Source organism: Giraffa tippelskirchi, chromosome 10, assembly GCF_054371585.1.
Source record: "Giraffa tippelskirchi isolate mGirTip1 chromosome 10, T2T-mGirTip1v1.2.pri, whole genome shotgun sequence".
NCBI lineage: Eukaryota > Metazoa > Chordata > Mammalia > Artiodactyla > Giraffidae > Giraffa > Giraffa tippelskirchi.
Window position 1 is genome coordinate 56,121,026 of NC_137284.1, and position 20,770 is coordinate 56,141,795.

The 20,770-nt window shown below is 39.3% G+C and overlaps 1 protein-coding gene across 15 annotated transcripts in view; it reads left to right on the forward strand.

Annotated features, from left to right (window-relative positions):
• The window catches only part of CDK14 (cyclin dependent kinase 14), a 642,291-nt gene that overhangs the window by 380,750 nt on the left and 240,771 nt on the right, over nt 1–20,770 (forward strand). For all 15 annotated transcript variants that reach the window (XR_014066045.1, XR_014066046.1, XR_014066047.1 and 12 more), the window contains one exon: nt 10,005–10,098. Coding sequence is in view for 12 of the 15 variants with exons in the window: in XM_081531328.1 (XP_081387454.1) it covers nt 10,005–10,098 (94 nt within the window). In the remaining 3 variants the exon portion in view is untranslated. The remainder of the gene's footprint in view (nt 1–10,004; nt 10,099–20,770) is intronic.

The window sequence follows — 20,770 nt, forward strand, 5'->3', positions numbered from 1 at the left end:
GCCCACGCATAGCAACTAGAGAAAGTGCATGCAACAATAAAGACCTGGCACTGTCAAAAATAAATGAATAAAATGAAATAACTGGCTTCTTCATGGTATGTCCAACTTTATTTGCTACAAGTATTGGAATATAGAAAAAAAGCGAGAACTTCTAGCCTGGGAATAAAACACATATTCTTAGAGCAGAATATGGTCTGTGGCTCTCTTTTTTTTAACTTCTTGTTCCATTTTCCATACAGAGCCATGACACTACCACTTGGCTCTGTCCAGATTCCTCAGTTACTGGCTCCTGTCTTCTTCACCTGAAATGCACTGTTCTCACTTCTGGCTCCATCACTGCATTATCCATCAGGTTCCACTCGTGCAAATGTTTTCTCACCACCCCCACCCCCTCCCCAACACACACACACACACTGAGCTGAGCATGTCCTTTCATACTTCTTTGGTAAATTTTCACAGGAATTGTGTATAAAGTTTTAGAATTCGTGTATTTATAGCATATATACTTGAAAGACATGTGATAGACATTTCCCCACAAATGACAATAGACCTAAAAGTTTGCATGATGGTACCAATAATAAGTGAAGCTGGAAAAAAAAAAAAGCACTTTTTCAATTTTGTTGTTGTTCAGTAGCTAAGTTGTGTCTGACTTTGCAACCCCAAGGACTGCAGCAAGCCAAGCTCCTCTGTCCTCCACTGTCTCCCAGAGTTTGCTCAAACTCATGTCCATTGAGTCAGTGATGCCATCCAACCACCTCATCCTCTGTCACCCCCTTCTCCTCCTGCCCTTAATTTTTCCTGTCATCAGGGTCTTTTCCAATGAGTCAGCTTTTCACATCAGGTGTCCAAATGTTGGAGCTTCAGCTTCAGCATCAGTCCTTCCAATGAATGTTCATGACTGATTTCCTTTAGGGTTGACTGGTTTGATCTCCTTGCAATCCAAGGGACTCTCAAGAGTCTTCTTCAGCACCACATATCGAAAGCATCAATTCTTTGGCACTCAACATTCTGTATGGTCCAACTCTCACATTTGTGCATGACTACTTTTTCCATACTGTCAGAAAAAAAGCCATCATTATCCTAGAGGAGCAATAAAATGATCTCTATGTCTGTTTATAAAAAAATACATTTTAGAAGTATCATAAAAGAGGTAGGCAAACATTATATAGCCAAAATTGTAAAAAGTTTTAGGGAGGTGGGTCAAATAGTTCATGAATATGTAATATTATTTTTCTAATTTATTTATTTGTTAGCTTTATATAATTTATGATTTCTGTTTATTATTTTTCTCATCCTAAATTCACTTTTGTATCCGATTATTTATTCATAATTTTGTATTGTTTTCATAATGAGAACTCCCAAACTGTATGACTTTCAAGACTAAAAAAATTATGTCTCTATTCATAATGACAAAGAATAATCAATTCTGCTTAAAATCTTGATTTGAATTTTAATGAAAAAATATTTACACAGCAGAGGCATAAAATTAAATCAAGAAATTTTGATTTCAAAAGAATTAAAGATGTGTGAGCATGGGTGGGTATTTTATATATTACCTTGCCTGGTAACTAATCCAAAAATAAGAGTTTGAACACACTGCATTCTCTGACACCTTTAATTGTAAGCTTTTGTAACCAATTCTTATTCTTGAAAAATTTAAACTAAGCGCTTGATAATTACACAATGATTCAAATTCCCAATAGAAGCAAATTAAAGGAGACATTTGCTGAAATAAGATTATATATCATAAATATAGAGCTTAAGTGGATGAATTCTTTCTCAGTAAACCACTCAGGGAAGTCAACTTAATCCATCAAGAGAGATAGCACAGCTAATGGAGGGTAACAAAGGAAAAAGGGGGGAAAAACAAAGGGAAAGCAAGCAATAGTCCCTCCATATTAAATTGAAGTGTTTATTGTTCAGCAGTAAAGAAGCTCTAGTAATAAAGTATTCTGCTGTGTTAAGATGTTGATATGTTTTATATTTCTACTTTTTAATTTTTTTGTGCTTTTTATCTCTTTTTGTAAATCCTTTACATATAATTCTCTCAGCTTTATTAATATATCCTCAAGCATCTTTGAAAAACGACACCATGGGAAACATCCATTAGAAATTAGAGTTCAAATCCTAGATAAGTGCCTATAGAAATACTGTATCATTTCATTGCAACTGAGAATTGCAGCATAGATTTATCTTTGAATTGTTCTAAGCATCATATCATGAAGATATTATGGACCAAGTGCAATCAATGGTAAAAGAATTTCCATTATGTTCTGACAGCGTAAAGGTTACCTCACCAACCAGCTTAGCAGAGTTCACAGTGGGGTAGTTGTGGCTTCTGCTGAGGGTCTTTGCACTTAGTTGCAGCTTGTGTTGGGAAAGACTAAGGTCAATAGGTGAAGAATAGAAGGTATATTCAGAATAGAGTAAAGGAAGGTGCTGGTGGCTGTTAAAGATTTAAGATATTTTATGTATACTTGTATACATATATACTGTATGTATATTTATGTGTACTTGCTGACAAAGGTCCATCTAGGCAAAGCTATGGTTTTTCCAGTAGTCATGCATGGATGTGAGAGTGGGACTGTAAAGAAAGCTGAGCACCAAAGAATTGATGCTTTTGAACTGTGGTGTTGGAGAAGACTCTTGAGAGTCCCTTGGATTGCAAGGAGATCAAACCAGTCAATCCTAAAGAAAATCAGTCCTGAATATTCATTGGAAGGAATGATCCTGAAGCTGAAACTCCAATACTTTGGCCATCTGACGCGAATAACTGACTCATTGGAAGAGACCCTGATGCTGGGAAAGATTGAAGGCAGGAGGAAAAGGGGATGACAGAGGATGAGATGGTTGGATGGCATCACTGACTCAATGGACATGAAGTTGAGCAAGCTTTGGGAGTTGGTGATGGACAGGGAAGCCTGGCGTGCTGCAGTCCATGGGTTGCAAAGAGTCGGACATGACTGAGCAACTGAACTGAACTGACGTATACTTGTGCATTTTTCTTTATGAGTTTGATTTTTGTGTATGTGTGCTCAGTCATGTCCGACTCTTTGTGACCCAATAACTGTAGCCCACCATGCTTCTCTGCCCATGGAGTTTTCCAGGCAAGAATATTGGAGTGGGTTGCTGTTTCCTTCTTCCAGGAATCTTCCTGACCCAGGGATCAAACCCATGTCTCTTGTGTCACCTGTATTAACAGACAGATTCTTCACCACTGTGCCGCCTGGGAGGCCTTGTGTAACATAATAAGAAGGCAATAGAAATGTAGGTCAGTAGTCTTAGAAAAGAATTCTTGGTATAAAAAAATGTAAAAAGCCATCAAATTGAAATTTTAGGTCTAACTGGATGTTTGAAGCCCTAATAGCTATAAGAATATCATTACATTTTAATATACAAATAAATGAGTTCTTAATACCAACATAGGTATTTAATCTTTAAAAATTTTTATTAGTATTATTACTATCATTGTTAATTTTCTACTTTTTATTGAGGTGTACTTGATTTACAAGATTGCATTACAGGTGTACAACATACCGATTCAATATTTGCATATATTCTACTCCATTTGAAGTAATTAAAAAATAATGGCTATATATATCCCTGTCCCATACAATATATCCTTTGTTGCTCATTTACTTTGTACATAATATTTTGTATCTGTTAATCCCATACCATTTTCTTGCCTCTTCCACTTCCCTCTTCTCACTGGAAAGCACTAGTTTGTTCTCTGTATCTCTGAGTCTGTCTCTGTTTAGTTATATGCATTTCTTTTATTTTTTAGATTTAACATGTTAGGTGATAACATAGAGTATTTGTTTATCTCTGTCTGACTTATTTCACTAAGCATAATACCCACTATGCTTAGTGATTCATCTATGTTGTTGCAAATGGCAGAATTTCATTCTTTTTATGGCTAATATTTCGTAGTATGTATGTGTGTACGTATGTGTTCACATCCTTTTTATCCCTTCATCTGTTGATGAAAGCAGCTAAGGTTGCTTCTGTGTCTTGGCTATTGTAAATATTCCTGCTACAAACATTGGGGTGCATGTATCTCTTCCAAAAAGTGTTTTTGTTCTCTTCAGATATATGCCCAGGAGTGAGATTGCTGGATCATAGGTTAGTTCTATTTTTAGTGTTTGAGGTATCTCTGTAATATTTTGCATAGTGGCTGCACCAATTTACATTTTTACCAATAGTGCACTAGGTCCTCTCTTCTCAACATCCTCAGCAGATTTGTTATTTGTACACTTTTGGATGGTAGGCACTCTGACAGGTGTGAAGTAATATCTCATTGTGTTTTTGGTTTGTGTTTCTCTGATAATTAGTGATGTTGAACATCTTTTCATGTGCCTGTTGGCCATCTGTATATCTTTTTTGGACAAATGTCTACTCATATCTTCTGCCAATTTTTAAACTTTTTAAAATAGTAAGTTGTATGAGCTATTTAGTATTTTGGATATTAATCCCATTTCAGTCATATCATTTGAAAATATTTTCTCCCATTCCATGGGTTGCCTTTTTAATTTTTTTGGATCATTTCCTTTGCTGTGCGAAAGCTTTTAACTTTAGTTAGGTCCCATTTGTTTATTTTTGCTTATGTTTTCTTTCCCTGAGAAGGTTGATCAAAAAAAACAATTGCTATATTTATGTTAAAGAGTGTTCTGCCTATGTTCCCTTCTAAGAGTTTCATGGTTTCATGTTTGGTGTAAAGGTCTTTAAGCCATTTTGAGATTTTGTTTTGTATATGGTTCTAATTTCATTCTTTCATATGCAGCTGTTCAGTTTTCCTATCTCCACTTAGTGAAGAGAATGTCTGTTCCTCATTGTATATTCTTGCCTCCTTTGTCATAGATTGGATTGAGGCTCTAGTTCTTTAATAACCTTGGTTTTAGTCAATTTTGTTGAAAATACTGAAATTAAAGCATTGTGATAAATATTCTAGTGAAGATGTATTAATATTACTCAGGAAAGATATCTTTAAATATATTTCAGAAGAAAGCTTCATTTTTCTGATTAAACATTCATTTGTAAAGATTCAGAATACCATAAAAAGGACCCACCATAAGTGCATGGGTTTATTTCTGGGCTATGTGTTCTGTTTTATCGATCTGTTTTTGTGCCATTACTGTACTGCTTTGATTACTGTAGCTTTGCATTATACTTCAAAATCAGGGGACTTTTTTTCTTTTTTCTCCTCTTCAATGTTTTGGAATAGTTTGAGAAGAATATATATTATCTCATTATATGTTCAGTGGACTTCCCTTGTGAAGTTGTCTAGTCCTGGAGTTTGTTTGCTGGGAGTTTTTGTTTTGTTTGCTCTGGGTGGTTTTTTTGTTTGTTTTTTTTTTAATTGCAAATTCATTTTCACTACTAGTGATCTGTTCAGATTATCTGTTTCTTTGGTTCAGTTTTGGAAGGTTTTATGTTTCTAGAAATGTGTTAATTTCTTCTATATTGTCCAGTTATGTGGAAGCATCCTTATATGATCTGTGTGTGCCCATTGGCTTTGGTGGGAGAACTGGATCCCTTGTAAGCATGAGTCATGTCTTTCCCCAGAGTGTGCTGGCAGCTATCACTTGTTAGGAAGAGGGGCTTGAGATGGAGTGGCTAGAGCAAGAGCCGGGGCTTCCCCTATCCTTAGTGGCCAGCTCTACTGGGGGCAAAGTCAGGTCCCAAGTTGCTGAGCAGAAGTCCTGAGGGTCAGGTCTGAGCTGGGTCAGTTCCCTCTGACTGTGTTCTGCCTTCTCCCAGCACCAATACCCTTGCCCCTAAATCAAGAGGGGCTGGCTGGAGCAGTCACTCAGTGTGGATCTGGGTGTGGGCTGTGGCAGAGTGCTGGACTGCTTCTGGTGCATTGCCCGGTTAGGTGCCAGATGCCATCCTTACCCCATTCAGATGCCACTTGGAGTCTGAGCTAACTGGCTCTGCACTGCCTCCCTTCCTCACAAGCATGGACTCTGTTTGTCCATGGCAGCTTTCACCCAGTGTGGAGTGGCATTGCAAAGCAAGTGGGGCCAGAATGAACTCATGGCTCAGGCTGGGGTACACACCAGGGCAGTGGTGGGAAACTGGCCAGAGATCAGTGTGGTTTCAATTTGCTTTCTCGACCTTGTTTTGGGAGTAAGCAAGTGTGTGTGTACTCTTCACAAGTGGAGTCTAGGTTTTTTACAGTCCTTCTTTAAGTCCCACTGGTTTTCTAACTAGCTGAAGAGACTCATCTTTCTTCCTACTTTTGGACCCCAGAATTGGGATGCTCAATGTGTGACTCGAATAGCTCACTCCCCAGGAAGGAAGGATCTCCCTCTTCTGAGTCCTCTCCCAAGGGCACAGGTCTTGACCTGATTGCTTCTCTTCTCTTCCTACCCAGTTCCATCTGGACTGTTCTTTCGGGTTGTACAAAAGTCTTTTTGCAAGTCTTCAGTTAGTTTTCACTGAGAATTGCTCCATGTATAAATGTTTGTGTATATATATGAATTGGATTTTTCTTTTTTTTTTTTTTTTAACACAAAAAGCATTTTGTATTGGGGTATAGCTGATTAACAATGTTGTGAGAGTTTCAGGTAAACACTGAAGCGACTCAGCTGTACATATACATGTATCCATTCTCCCCCAGATCCCCTCCCATCCAGCCTGGCACATAACTAGAGCAGAGTTCCATGTGGTATACAATAGGTTTTTGTTGGTTATCCATTTTAAATATAGCAGTGTGTACATGACCTTTCCAAAGTCCCAACTATTCCTTCTCCCCGGCAACCATGAGTTCATTTTCTATGTCTGTGAGTCTCTGCTTTGTAAGTAAGTTCATTTGTATCATTTCTTTTTAGATTCCACATATAAGGGATGTCATATGATATTTCTCATTCTCTGTCTGACTTCACTCCGTATGGCACCAGATCCATGCATGTTGCTGCAAATGGCATTATTTCATTATCTGCCTAGAACACTGATTTTTTTTCTAATATTTATTTATTTGTAGTTGATTGATGATTGCTTTACAATATGGATTGATTTCTGTCATACATCAACATGAATCAACCATAGGTGCACATATGTCCCCTCCCTCTTGACTCTCCCTTCCACCTGCCACCCATTCCCTCTCCTCTAGGTTATCGCAGAACCTAGAGTCTATCATACAGAGTGAAGTAAGTCAGAAAAAGGAAAACAAATATCATATATTAATGCATATATATATATATATATATATATATATAGAGAGAGAGAGAGAGAGAGAGAGAGAATCTGGAAGGATAGTACTGATGAACCTGTTCACAGAGCAATGGAGACACAGACATAGAGAACAGACTTATGGCCAAAGGTGGGAGAGAAGAGGGAGAGGATGAGATGAATGGAGAGAGTAGCATGGAAGCATATATACTAACATAGGTAACTAACTAACATACACTAACAGAGGTAAATAGATAGCCAACGGAAATTTGCTGTATGACTCAGGGACTCAAACTGGAACTCCGTGATAACCTAGAACACTGATTTTGAAATTAATTCTTTATTACTAAAATGGAATTATTTTTATGATATAAAGTAGCATTTGTTTGTTTTCATTTTGGCTCTATATACTATTGGTGTTTAATTTGGATAAAAATTATGTGGTGTAGTAGAGAAGAGATTTCTGCTAATGTATCACTTTTTAAATTCAAGATACCATTCACATACAACTGCTGCAGCTACAGAGAAGTAAGTCATTGTCTTTAACCTCTGGAGGATCTGAAATAAATACACAAGGGATTGCTCACTCTAAACTAAATATGAAGGACTTCCCTGGTGGTCCAGTGGTTAAGACTTCCCCTTCCAGTGCAGGAGGTGTGAGTTCGATCCATAGTCAGAGAGCTAAAATCCCACTTGCCTTGTGGCCAAAAAACCCAAAACAAAAGAGAAAGCAATATGGTAGCAAATTTAATAAAGACTTTGAAAATGGTCCACATCAAAAAATCTTTTTAAAAAATGAATTATGAGTGCCGCAAGTAAAGAAGTGTCTTACTATGTTTATGATTTTATTACGGTCGTTTCAGGAAACATAAACCCCTTCAAGGTAGAGCCATTTAATAAAATCATAGAGAACTGTAAGAAGTTAGAGAGATCTAGCAAAAACAGTGGATTAATCCAGGCCTTCAGAAGGTGGGAATTAGGTCATTTCAGGGAACTTCCTCTGCAGGAAGCTGGACATTTTTTGCCAGCTCTGCCATTAAAGTGATTTATTTCATCAACATATGCTAGTTTCTTCCCATCCTGTTCCCAGGTGACTTTATCTCTAGACTTTCAGCAGAGGTATCTGATTTGCTTTCTGCCTGTACTATGGGTCAGGTGTTCCTATAGGGTTAGGTGCAGGCTTCTGGGGTCTGGGAGTCAAGGTCTCCTAATACACTGGACTGCCTTGCCAGATAGGAACTGTGAGTATGACCAAAGAAGTTGACCATAGTAGATATTTGGTATTGAATAAGAGTTTAACAAACAAACTCAGAAAGGGATGTATCCTGTCTGGCAGAATGTTCATGGAAGACTTTGTAGAAGAGATCATATTTGTTATTGTTGTTTAGTCGCTAAGTTGTATGCAACTCTTTGTGGCCCTGTGGACTGTAGCCCACCAGGCTCCTCTGTCCATGGAATTTCCCAGGCAAAAATATTGCAGTGGGTTGCCATTTCCTTCTCCAGAGGATCTTCTTGACCCAGGGATTGAACCCACGTCTACCGCATTGCAGACAGATTCTTTACCACTGAGCCATAGGTTGGATTGTATTTACATGTCAAGAGCAAATAGGTAAAAAGAAAAGAAGTTCTAGGAAGTGAAGCAATTCGGGCCAAGATGTGTAGGTTTATGCTTGGCCCGTGGGCGGATCAGTCTGGCTCAGAGATCCTCACTGTTTTGTTCAGTTCAGTCGCTCAGTCATGTCCAACTCTGCGACCCCATGAACTGCAGCACTCCAGGCTTCCCTGTCCATCACCAACTCCTGGAGCTTGCTCAAACTCATGCCCATCAAGTCAGTGATGCCATCTAACCATCTCATCCTCTGTTGTCCTCTTCTCCTCCCGCCCTCAATCTTTCCCAGCATCAGGGTCTTTTCCAATGAGTCAGTTCTTTGCATCAGGTGGCCAAAGTATTGGAATTTCAGCTTCAGCATCAGTCCTTCCAATGAATATTCAGTACTCATTTCCTTTAGGATTGACTGGTTTGATCTCCTTGCAATCCAAGGGACTCTCAAGAGTCTTCTCCAACACCACAGTTCAAAGTTCACAGATCCTCACTGTAGTTGCCCTGAATCGTCTAAATACCTGACCTCCAACTGATTGAAACCAGGTCTCTGGAGTTTGTGTTCAGATCATTTGCATTGTTTTAAAAGTTCCCCAGATGATTCTGATGCAAAGAGAGCCCTGGAAAGTTGGAGAGGACAACACATTATGAATTTATGAAATCAAATTGGAAAAGCATGGTAGAACCAGACTATGGGGGCTTTCTATATTTCTTGATTGTATCCTGAGTGAAGGTGAGTCAGTGAGATTTATACTTAATTGGTTTCCACCATTTTCTGAGCCCGGTATGAAAGAGTGAAAAGTGAAAGTGTTAGTCATTCAGTTGTGTCAGACTCTTTGTGACCCCATGGACTGTAGCCCACCAGGCTCCCTGTCCTTGGGATTCTCCAGGCAAGAATACTGGAGTGAGTAGCCATTCCCTTCTCCAGGGAATCTTCCCGACCCAAGGATTGAACGCTGGTCTCCCACATTGCAGGCAGATTCTTTGAGCCTGGTATAGTTGTATCTATTTGGAACCCTTTCTGGGCAGTAGACAGAGAAGGGCAACAAAAGTTCTGGGGTCTCGGTGCAGCCCAGAACCAAGTACAGCCCTCGGTGGTACAGCCCTTTATGCTTGTGGAGAATGTTATTTATTCGCTCTTTCTCTTTGTAGGAGTAGATGTTCTAATTGCAGATTTAGTTTTCTAAGCAGAATATATTGAATTTTGTGTAACAGTTCTTTCTTCTCTCTTTAGGGGAGTTGGCTGCATCTTTGTTGAGATGATCCAGGGAGTTGCTGCTTTTCCAGGAATGAAAGACATTCAGGATCAACTTGAACGAATATTTCTGGTAAGTTCTTTACAGAATGCTTCTGAGGAATGTTGGTTCAGAATGCATTCCTTAGTGACAAATCCTACAGTGATAGTGGAAAATAATTTCAGGTTTGTTGGTTGTCACATTTAATTCTAACATATTTTTTTGGACCTCTGCAAAAGCAGGAAATTAGTGAAGAATTGTGTGTTTAAACTATTGCACATGAATAATATGCCAAAACACTAAGAAAAGATAGAATGTCAGAGGCAATATAGAAGAGTGGGCTAAAAATGAAGGCTCTGATAGGAAAATGCCAACTAATTTATTTAGATAGCCCCTGCTTCACACCCCCTGCTTCACACCCTGTTGGTGTGTCTTGACTCCCTCCCACTCTCACCCACTGAACTTTTTTTCCAAAAAGCAGAGCATGAAAAGAGAGAAAGGGAGGGTGGTAACTTTAGAATGGAGAAGCCAGGCAACTAGTACCCCAGCCTAGTCTTCAAAGTTAAGATCATCAAAGAGAAGTCACACTGATAGTGTGTACCCTTTGTATCAATATATTGAGGATGGCACTTTGCTTCTGTGGTCTTCCTCCCAAAATTATAACTCCACTGTAATCAGGAAAAGACATCATACAAACCCAAATGGAGGGACAGTCTACAAAATACCTGTCTAGCACTTCTTTTTTTTTTTTTTAATTTTAATCGGAGGCTAATTACTTTACAATATGGTGGTGGATTTTGCCATAGATTGACATGAATCAGCAATGGGTGTACATGTGTCCCCCCATCCTGAACACCCCTCCCCTGACTAGTACTTCTTAAAACTGTCAAGGTCATGAAAACCAGAAAGTCTGAGACACTGTCACGGCCGAAAGGGGCCAGGGAGACATGAGAACAGAATGTCATGTGGTGTCCTGCATGGAATCCTGGAAGAAAAAAAGGGCATTAGGGAAAAAAGAGTGCAAGGCAAATGAGGTGTACAGTGTAGCTCGTATCAGCATTGCAGGGTGTGCTCCTTAGATGTGGTAGATGTTCCGCGTAATGTCAGGCTTCAACAATCGGGGAAACTGGTGAGGCCTATACAGGAAGCCTCTGTGCGGCTCTCCACAATTTTGTATAAATCTAAAACTACTCTAAAATTTAAATTTTTTTTAGTCTGCACAAAATAAAAATGTGTTCTGTAGCCAGATGACCGGGGTTTGTCACCTACTTTATCACTTTGGTCAAGGAACTTAGCTCACTGAACCTGTTTTTCCCATGGATAAGATGAGGTATATCATATACTAGGTGGTGCTAGTGGTAAAGAATCCGCCTGCCAGTCCAGGTGACGTGAGTTCAGTCCCTGAATTGGGAAAATCCCCTGGAGAAGGAAATGGCAACCCACCCCAGTGTTCTTGCCTGGGAAATTCCGTGCACAGAGGAGCCTGACAGGTTACAGTCCATGGGGTCTCACAGAGTTGGACACGACTGAAGCAACTTACTTATTAGCACTGTAGCAGTAATACCAAAAATTCTGTTTCATGAAAGTGTAGTTTATTGATACAGCTTAGTCAGAGCTTTAATTTTCAGTATTATTTTTATAATGTAAACATTTCCAATAGGTACTATCTTGTTGAATTGTTTCTTGTATGGAGATTTTGTGATTATTTCTTGATTTTATGGCAATTATTTCCTAATTTTATGGGTATTCAGATACCTTTGAGCTATGATGAGGCTTTTAATAAATCAAATTAATCATTGTAAATTTTGTTTGGAAACATTGATAAACCAAGCTATTCTTTGCTATTATTAAAGCACAGAGACCCTTAAATGAGGATAAGTGTCATGATTTATGGTAATAATGCCTTCATTTACTGTAATTTTTTTTACATGTGTAATGATTTTTACAAGTAAAATGTCCTTTGGTAATTAGATAAAGATCCTCATCTATATAAAATTGCTACTTTAGAATTAAATAATGTTAGGTTCTACCCTAAAGAATTAGACTTGACCAAAAAAAGAGAAATCTACAAACTTCTCTTGACACTAAATGTTATCATCTTAAATATTTTATTTCCTCCACTGACTTGTTTAAATTTGCACATGTTAGCCATGTGACACATTAAACTAGCAGACTGTCAGGAGTTGTGGGATCATTGGAAGAAGAAATTTTACTAAACCAGTACAGTTGAATCACTAGGAAAGAATGCTTTTCCTTGGTGACCTTTCATGTCTGGTCTGAAGAGGAATGACTTAAATGTGATTAAATCCACATTCACAGGCTTCCCATGTGAACTGCCAGAGACTTTTCTAAAGCAGCATATCTGGCCTCTGGGAAAGCATTGTCAAGGAGGTAATGAACTCTGAAAAGTCATGAAACGTGGGATTGTTTGGTTTGTTTTGCGTTTTAATACAGAGATTAAGTCCATTCATTTGCCTGTGAACTGTATATAGAAAGGTGTTTAATAACTTTGAAGCACAAAATTAATAGCTTGTTACCCACCATCACTAATATAATTAACTCCCACACATTGAGTCTTTATGTGAAAAGCAACCAAGATCAGTCACTTTATATTTTTCTTTTGAAGGTTTTCTTTTTTCTGATGTGTTTCTTTTTTCTTCCTTTGATGGGAGGGAGCAGTTCACATTTCTAACAAGTCCAGTGCATTCACTTCCACGTATAACAACAGTGTTGATATATGTAAGGTGAGCTGGCTATTCTACAACCTGAGATTTCACCATTAAATCATTTCCCTTGAAATTGTGATGCTCATATAGGAGAAAGGAAGGGAAGTAATGGAATTTTGATAAATTATATTCAAGACATTATGAATCGCCAGGTGAATGGGCACCTACTTCTCTAGCAGTGACTCTGCTATTAGAGGAAAAGAGTGATTTATTTTATTTCTTCAATGTTACTCATTTTTTAATGTGCCATGATGTTTTCAATTTACCTTTGTTAGTTGCAAAAATAAGCAGTAGATGTCTACACCCAGGTAAATATACACTCAGAGTGACAAAATCATAACTAACAAGAAATTTTGTATTCTAATCATATTGTTCTGAATTGAAAGAGAAATCTACTTGATGAAACCCTGGGAACATTCTTCTGTCATTTCACAACAGCTGGACAAATGGCAGAGAGTGCTTGCTCAGCTGTTTGAGATCCTGGCAGATGCTTCCGGGTTTGTGTGGCTCATGACCCCAGAGTACCGCAGCCAGGACGAAGAGGCTGGCATGATTGTGTCTTGAGGGCATGTCCTAGTTCTCCTTGCTTTTGAATGTTGATTAACCCCAGAGGTTCACCTTTCCCTGTCTCCTGGGTCTTCTGGCTTGCAATGGCATTTCATCCACCAGTTATTTGTTAACACATTGTACATTATTTGATTGGTACCCTTGTTAAATGTGTCTCTTCCTCGTATATGTCATTCAGAATTTAAAAGAGTATGTGTCTATGTGTGAAAAGAGCCACTTGCAACTTTGAAATTACTACTCATCCTGGCTTTTGAGTCAGATCCTTCCTTGAGCTTATGTGTTTCGCAATGAACTGGCTGCAGAGATGTTGTCTGTGGACCCAGTTCCAGTCTCTGTTTTCTTATCCTGGCTCTCTTTCCAGGATCTTTTTTTTTTAATTTATTTTTAATTGGAGGATAATTGCTTTAAATATTGTGTTGGTTTCTGCTGTACAACAATGTGAATCAGCCATATATCCCCTTCCTCTTGAGCCTCCCTCCCACCACCCCTCATCCCACCCTATGGGTCATCACAGAGCACCGGGCTAAGCTCCCCATGTTATATAGCAGCTTCCCACTAGCTGTCTATTTTTCACATGGCAGTGTATATGCGTCAGTGCTATGTTAACCATAATCCTGAGGTTTCATGATTGGCTAGAACAGCCATATGGTATGTAAAGGAAAGTTTCCACCACTTCCTCTGATGGTCATTACCAGCCAGTTGGATGTAGCAGCCATATTGTTAAGATGGAGTATTGCTGTCACATATTTGTATCTTCACTTTCATCACTAGGTTGCTTGAGGTGATTTCCGCCGTATTTCTTTAGCACTCACTCTGCAGCACTGGGTACAGTGGAGATGGAACGGAATCTATCTGCCATGCTATCTGCCTTGGAATAAATGAGGACGATCAAGATAGGCAGGATAGACATACCCTTGGGAATGGAGTCATGAAAAATTGCTGAGCAATTAATTGCTCAGCAGATGGGAGATCCAGTAATAGTAGGTCCTGTATTCGTTAAAATACTGAACTCTTACGAGTTCAATATTGAATTCCTGAACAAGCCATCTTTTCTAATTGGATTGTAGTTTCTGCATCTGTAAAGGTAGAAGTTGAGCCAAATGATTTTAATGTCTTGCTGCTCTAACCTTTTTTAATTCTAAAAATGCACGATATTACAGGATTATGCATAAGGGCTGTGGGTGTTCTGATAAAATTGCTAAGAACATTTTCGTTAAGCATTTAAGAAAGGATAAGGTTTGAAGTGGAGTAAGGGAGATGGGGAGTCCAGGAGTGGAGTAGGAACAGTAGGTGTCTGTCTTATATGCCTGGAAGGTAACATTGGACATTGCAATTTGGACCCTGAATGATTGAGGACTTCTAATTTTATTTTACTTTTGAAGTAATAAGGAGACAGTACAGTGTTTAACAAAAGAATAATAAAGGTTAAAATGACATTTCAGCAAAATTAAAATAATATGATATCATGATAAATTCAACTGTATAAAGGCTGACAGAAGCAGAGAACTAAGCAATGTATCCTGGAGTGAAGAATACTGAAAATACTAAGCAATGCTTTTGGCTCAGATGGTTAAAGATCCACTTATAATGCAGGAGATGCGGGTTTGGTCTCTGGGTTGGGAAGATCCCCGGAGAAAGGAATGGTTACCTACTCCAGTATTCTTGCCTGGAGAATTCCATGAGGAGCCTGGAGGGCTACAGTCCATGGGGTCGAAAAGAGTCAGACACGACTAAGTGACTCACACTTTCACTTAGAAAATCCAAGTCAGGAAGATGGGTTATAATACCGCCCACCGGGAATAAACGCCTCTTCTAATTTGTGCGTGTTTCTTTCAAGCATTCCATCAAAAGACATAGTTATTTCCGTGGTGGTAAATTTTCTTAAGAGCATTGCTGCTGCTGCTGCTGCTGCTGCTAAGTCGCTTCAGTCGTGTCCGACTCTGTGCCACCCCATAGACAGCAGCCCACCAGGCTCCCCCATCCCTGGGATTCTCCAGGCAAGAACACTGGAGTGGGTTGCCATTTCCTTCTCCAATGCATGAAAGTGAAAAGTGAAAGTGAAGTCGCTCAGTCGTATCTGACTCTTAGCGACCCCATGGACTGCAGGCCACCAGGCTCCTCCGTCCATGAGATTTTCCAGGCAAGAGTACTGGAGTGGGGTGCCATTTCCTTCTCCATCTTTAGAGCATCAAGTTTTTAAAAAATAAAGCAGTTAGAAAAAATTTTAAAGCAGTGTGAAAATAAGTAAAAACCACCATTTAGAGATAACCAGTGGCAAATATTTTTATTTTTTCTAGATTTTCACAACTAGGTTAATAATAAATTTATGTTTTTTGTGTTCAGCTTCTCTTTATTTTCACATTAAACAGGGAGCAATTTCCATGCCATTAATATATGCTTGAAAATATTTTAATTATGCTATAATATCTTATTAATGTGCCCATACATTACACTATCACTGGGTAATTTACTTGAGGTTTTTATGCTATAGTAAACATCACATATTTTTATTCCATTCACTTATTCTTTCAACAAGAATTGTTAGGCATCTATTCTGTGCCACGTGCTGTGCCTACAGGCAATGGGAAACCAGCAGACATGGACTCTGTTCACCTCAAATGTACTGTTAGCTGGGCTACTTTGGAATAGCTTCTAGAAAGTCAGATCAGAAGGATGTTGTCATTAAACTGTGGTGATCCATAATGATTCGGAAGAGAAAGGAGGCAAAGATGACTCCAGAGTGTCAAGTTTGTGGAACTAAGTGAGTTATGAAGTCATGGAAGATAATGGGGACAGTGAAAAGGAGTGCTGTCGGAGGGAGGAGAAGAGAGGTCCAGACAGTATACCTCAGATGATAGCAGGTGACCCCTGACAGAGACGTCTAGCACACATCTCTTACTGAACGGCCTTGGGAGATAAGTGAGGATCCAGGGATCATCCACCAGAACCAGACAGTGCTAGGTCCTAAAGCATACTAGTTCTTGAATAATGAGAAGCTGGAGGAGAAGAAGAAAGGCCCGCCTAGACCTCGGGGATGCTTATGGTTTGTGGGGTGGAGTAGGGGTGGGGAACCAAGCCAGAAGAGACCTGGGACAATGACACGAAAGTCAAGGTAAGGGCAGGCAGCAAGGAAGTGAGGATAAAAAAAGGAAAAAAAAAAAATCGCCCCCTTGAGGGAAATTATAGATCTACTCAGGTGTGTTTTTCTGGTGGGTGAGAAATTACGAGACCAGCGCCCTTCCTTTCTGCTTTCCCTCAGCATGGCCCTCCCACTGCCTGTATTGTATGTCACACACATATTGTATTTTTGCAGTAAATGCTTTTAACCCAGAGGATGAGATAAATCTCCTGTTAGAGAAATGGAAGAGTTGACATGGGAAATGCATCTGAGTTTAATTAAGAAAGCATGGCAGACTATCCACACGGCTTCCCAGCCGGCACGGTAGTAGAGAATCTGCCTGCCAATGCAGGAGATGCAAGAAGATGTGGGTTAGATCCCTGGATCAGGAAGATCCCCTGAAGGAGGAAATGGCAACCCACTCCAGTATTCTTGCCTGGAGAACCCCATGGACAGAGGAGCCTGGCGGGCTACAGTCAATAGGGTCACAAAGAGTCACACATGACTTAGCGCAGCACAGCACTACCTATGATTTTCACAGGAGACTTATGATTCTCCTCAGTGTCTCATGGATGCTGGAGTGAAGATGAGCAGGGGAGCAGGTTCCAGCCCCTCCACTTAGGACTCTGTTTCATTAAGATTTTGTATGTGAAATAGGTCTTGCTGCTGAAAGGAAGATTAGAAACCCTTGGGCTAACAATATCTTAAGTTCCTCTCAGGCCAAGAGTTCTATGAAAAAGAAAAGTCCATGTGGAAGAAAAATGATGGAGAGAAAACAGGATGTTAGAGAAATAAAAATTGAGTGACTCCTACATGGAGACCCTAGATAGATGTTCTAAGAAAGAAAGTTCTGTGCTAGTAAGCTAATAGAAAGTTTGGCAGCAAACTTCAGTAAGGTCGTTTCTGTTGAGAAAAAAGAAAGATAGTGGGATGTCCTACTGGAGAATAGCTAATCACATTACTTTTTGCAAAGAAACTTTGATTAGATGGCTGTTACCCAAACATATGAATTGGTTCATGTGGTGAAAAACATATTGTTTTACCTTGAGGGTTCTTATATTTACTTTATAATGTTACAAACTTTCTATACATGGAAATGAGAACATTTTCATTAAATCATTCACTTTGTAGTTGTTATTTGTTTTTCAACAAATATTTATTATGTTGTTTGTTGTTGTTGGGTTAGCTGCTCAGTCATGTCCAACTCTTTACGACCCCATGGACTGTAGCCCATCAGGCTCCTCTGTCCATGGGGATACTCCAGGCAAGAATACTGGAGTAGGCCCTCCTCCAGGGGATCTTCCCAACCCAGGGATCAAACCCAGATCTTCCACATTGCAGGTGGATTCTTTACCGTCTGAGCCACCAGGGAAGCCCCTACTATGGGCTAAATACTCTTCCATGTTCTGAGGAGACAGCATTGCACCAAAGTGTGTGGTGTCATGAAACCTATACTCCTGTGAGGGAAAACAGACAGCAAGGAGATTAATATATAATGTGTCTCCTGAGTGTTGCATGAGAGATGCCACTTCACACATGGCATTCCTGAGAGATCTCTCTCAGAAGGGTGGTGATACTTGTTGAGTGAAGTTAATCAAGGCATAAGACATGCAGGTACCAGAGATCAGAGCATTTAGGTGCAGAGAATAGCAAGTTAGTGCTTAAAATCAGAGTTCTCAAACCTGAATTTGTTGAATTAAGGATCGTTCTTCCCAGTGATCAAGGTGACTGCTAGTATTCTTGTGACTTTGACCTCCTATGTAGAAAGCATTTTCTTATATGAGAAGTCCTTGCTTTGTGTGATGCATTAAATTCCTCTATAGGTTGATATTCAGACATCAGATTGAGCAAATCAATAAGAGAGTTTGAAGTACACCTGTGTGCCTGTTTCAAGTCAGAATTATGGTGGAGCAAGAGATTTGGGCTTCCTGATTTAGTTCATCGGAAATGTTGGTATAAACAGAAGAAGATGAGGAATGTTTCTGTTGGAATATTTGGAGAGTAGATAATGATTTAGAGGAGAGAACAGAGAAGGAATACATACAAATTAAAAAAAAAGCCAGTGAACGCTTTTTTTTAAAAAAAGTCAAAAGTAGAAGAATTTCAGGAATTCCCTGGTGGTCCAGTGGTAGGACTCCAAGCCCTCACTGCCTGACGAAGGCACAGGTTCAATCCCTGTTCAGGAAACTTAAGTTCCCACAAGCCACATGGTGCAGCCAAAAAAAAAAAAGGAGAAAAATTTCAGAAAGAAAAGCTCTATCAACTGTGCCAAATACTACAATGAAGTCAGTGGAGAAGGGTACAGTGCTGAGAAAAGACCACTGGTGGTACCTTTTAAGGAATAGTTCCGATAGTGTTGGATATTCGAAGTCAGGTTACAATGGATTTAAAGAGTAAATGTGCAGCAAAAAATATTGGAAACATTGAGTACAGACAACCTCTTGGAGAATTGTCTGAGTGAAGAGTGTTAGAGGTTACCTAAGGATGTTTTTGAAATCAAGACATAAATTTTATAATATGTCATAAAGATTTTTATAATAATGAGGACAAGAAGGGACACCAAAGATATAAAGAAGCATATTTGATGGATCAGGTATTGGTACGCAAGAGTGAATGGGTGGAAAAGACAGGGTCTTCAAACTGAGGATGCAAAGATTTTCCAGAAGATAAGAAAGAAGAAAGGGAAAGGAGAGGAAGATGTAAATAAATGTGGTAGAGGAGGAAAAAAGGGAGCTGAAGATAACATGATCTGTATGATTCTCAATGAAAGGGACAGTATGTGGCTGCTAGTGATGTGCATCTGTGGGGGGTAAATATTGAGAGAAATGGATAATATTTGCAAAGCTGGTATAACACCAAATGGTATTATGGTTTGTGATATGACAAGAGAAGGAGGTCATGGCTGACCACATTTGTTAATCAGTTGATCTGAGACATATTATAGGAATAAAAATGCTCTATTTCCAATTTTTATGATTTGTAACCACTTACTTTCCTGTTATCATAAGATTACTTTTAGACATATCTTCACTGTTAATGTTTCCCAATTGTAATAGTTTTCACAAAGACCTTCCTGGAGGTAGTGGTTCGCATCTGTTGTCTAACAGTCTTAAATGTTTTGAGAATATTTTAACCTCATATACCCCTCTTTGATGTTACCATCTTCTTTATACATGACTTTATTGTCAGTGTGGGATTACTTACTGGCTGTTACAATTATCTCTTGTTATGTAACTACCTCAAAACACTGGGCTAAATCAACAACAGTCGTATCTTAAAATTATCTGTCAACCTTTCTGGGTCAAGAATTCAGTAAGGGGTGGGCCAGGCAGTTCTGGATTTGGGAGGGGAATCTCTCATATGGTGACTTATTTATGGTTGTAGACTGATGATGGCTGTAGCAGAAGCAATCAGAAGCTGGAGCAGTTGAGGACTAGCCAAATCTTGCTCTCATTGTGTTCTTGAGACCCTGTGTGGGTTTTTCTCTATGTGGGCTAGTTTGAGCTTCCTCATTGGGCTTCCCTGATGGCTCAGATGATAAAGAATCTGCCTGCACAAAACACTCTCCGACATAAATCACAGCAGGATCCTCCATGACCCACCTCCCAGAATATTGGAAATAAAAGCAAAATAAACAAATGGGACCTAATTAAAATTAAAAGCTTTTGCACAACAAAGGAAACTCTAAGCAAGGTGAAAAGACAGCCTTCAGAATGGGAGAAAATAATAGCAAACGAAGCAACAGACAAACAATTAATCTCAAAAATATACAAGCAACTCCTGCAGCTGAATTCCAGAAAAATAAACGACCCAATCAAAAAATGGGCCAAAGAACTAAACAGACATTTCTCCAAAGAAGACATACAGATGGCTAACAAACACATGAAAAGATGCTCAACGTCACTCATTATTGGAGAAATGCAAATCAAAACCACAATGAGGTATCATTTCACACCAGTCAGAATGGCTGCTATCCAAAAGTCTACAAGCAATAAATGCTGGAGAGGGTGTGGAGAAAAGGGAACCCTCTTACACTGTTGGTGGGAATGCAAACTAGTACAGCCACTATGGAGAACAGTGTGGAGATTCCTTAAAAAACTGGGAATAGAACTGCCATATGACCCAGCCATCCCACTGCTGGGCATACACACCAAGGAAACCAGAATTGAAAGAGACGCGTGTACCCCAATGTTCATCGCAGCACTGTTTACAATAGCCAGGACATGGAAGCAACCTAGATGTCCATCAGCAGACGAATGGATAAGGAAGCTGTGGTACATATACACAATGGAATATTACTCAGCCATTAAAAAAATACATTTTAATCGGTTCTATTGAGATGGATGAAACTGGA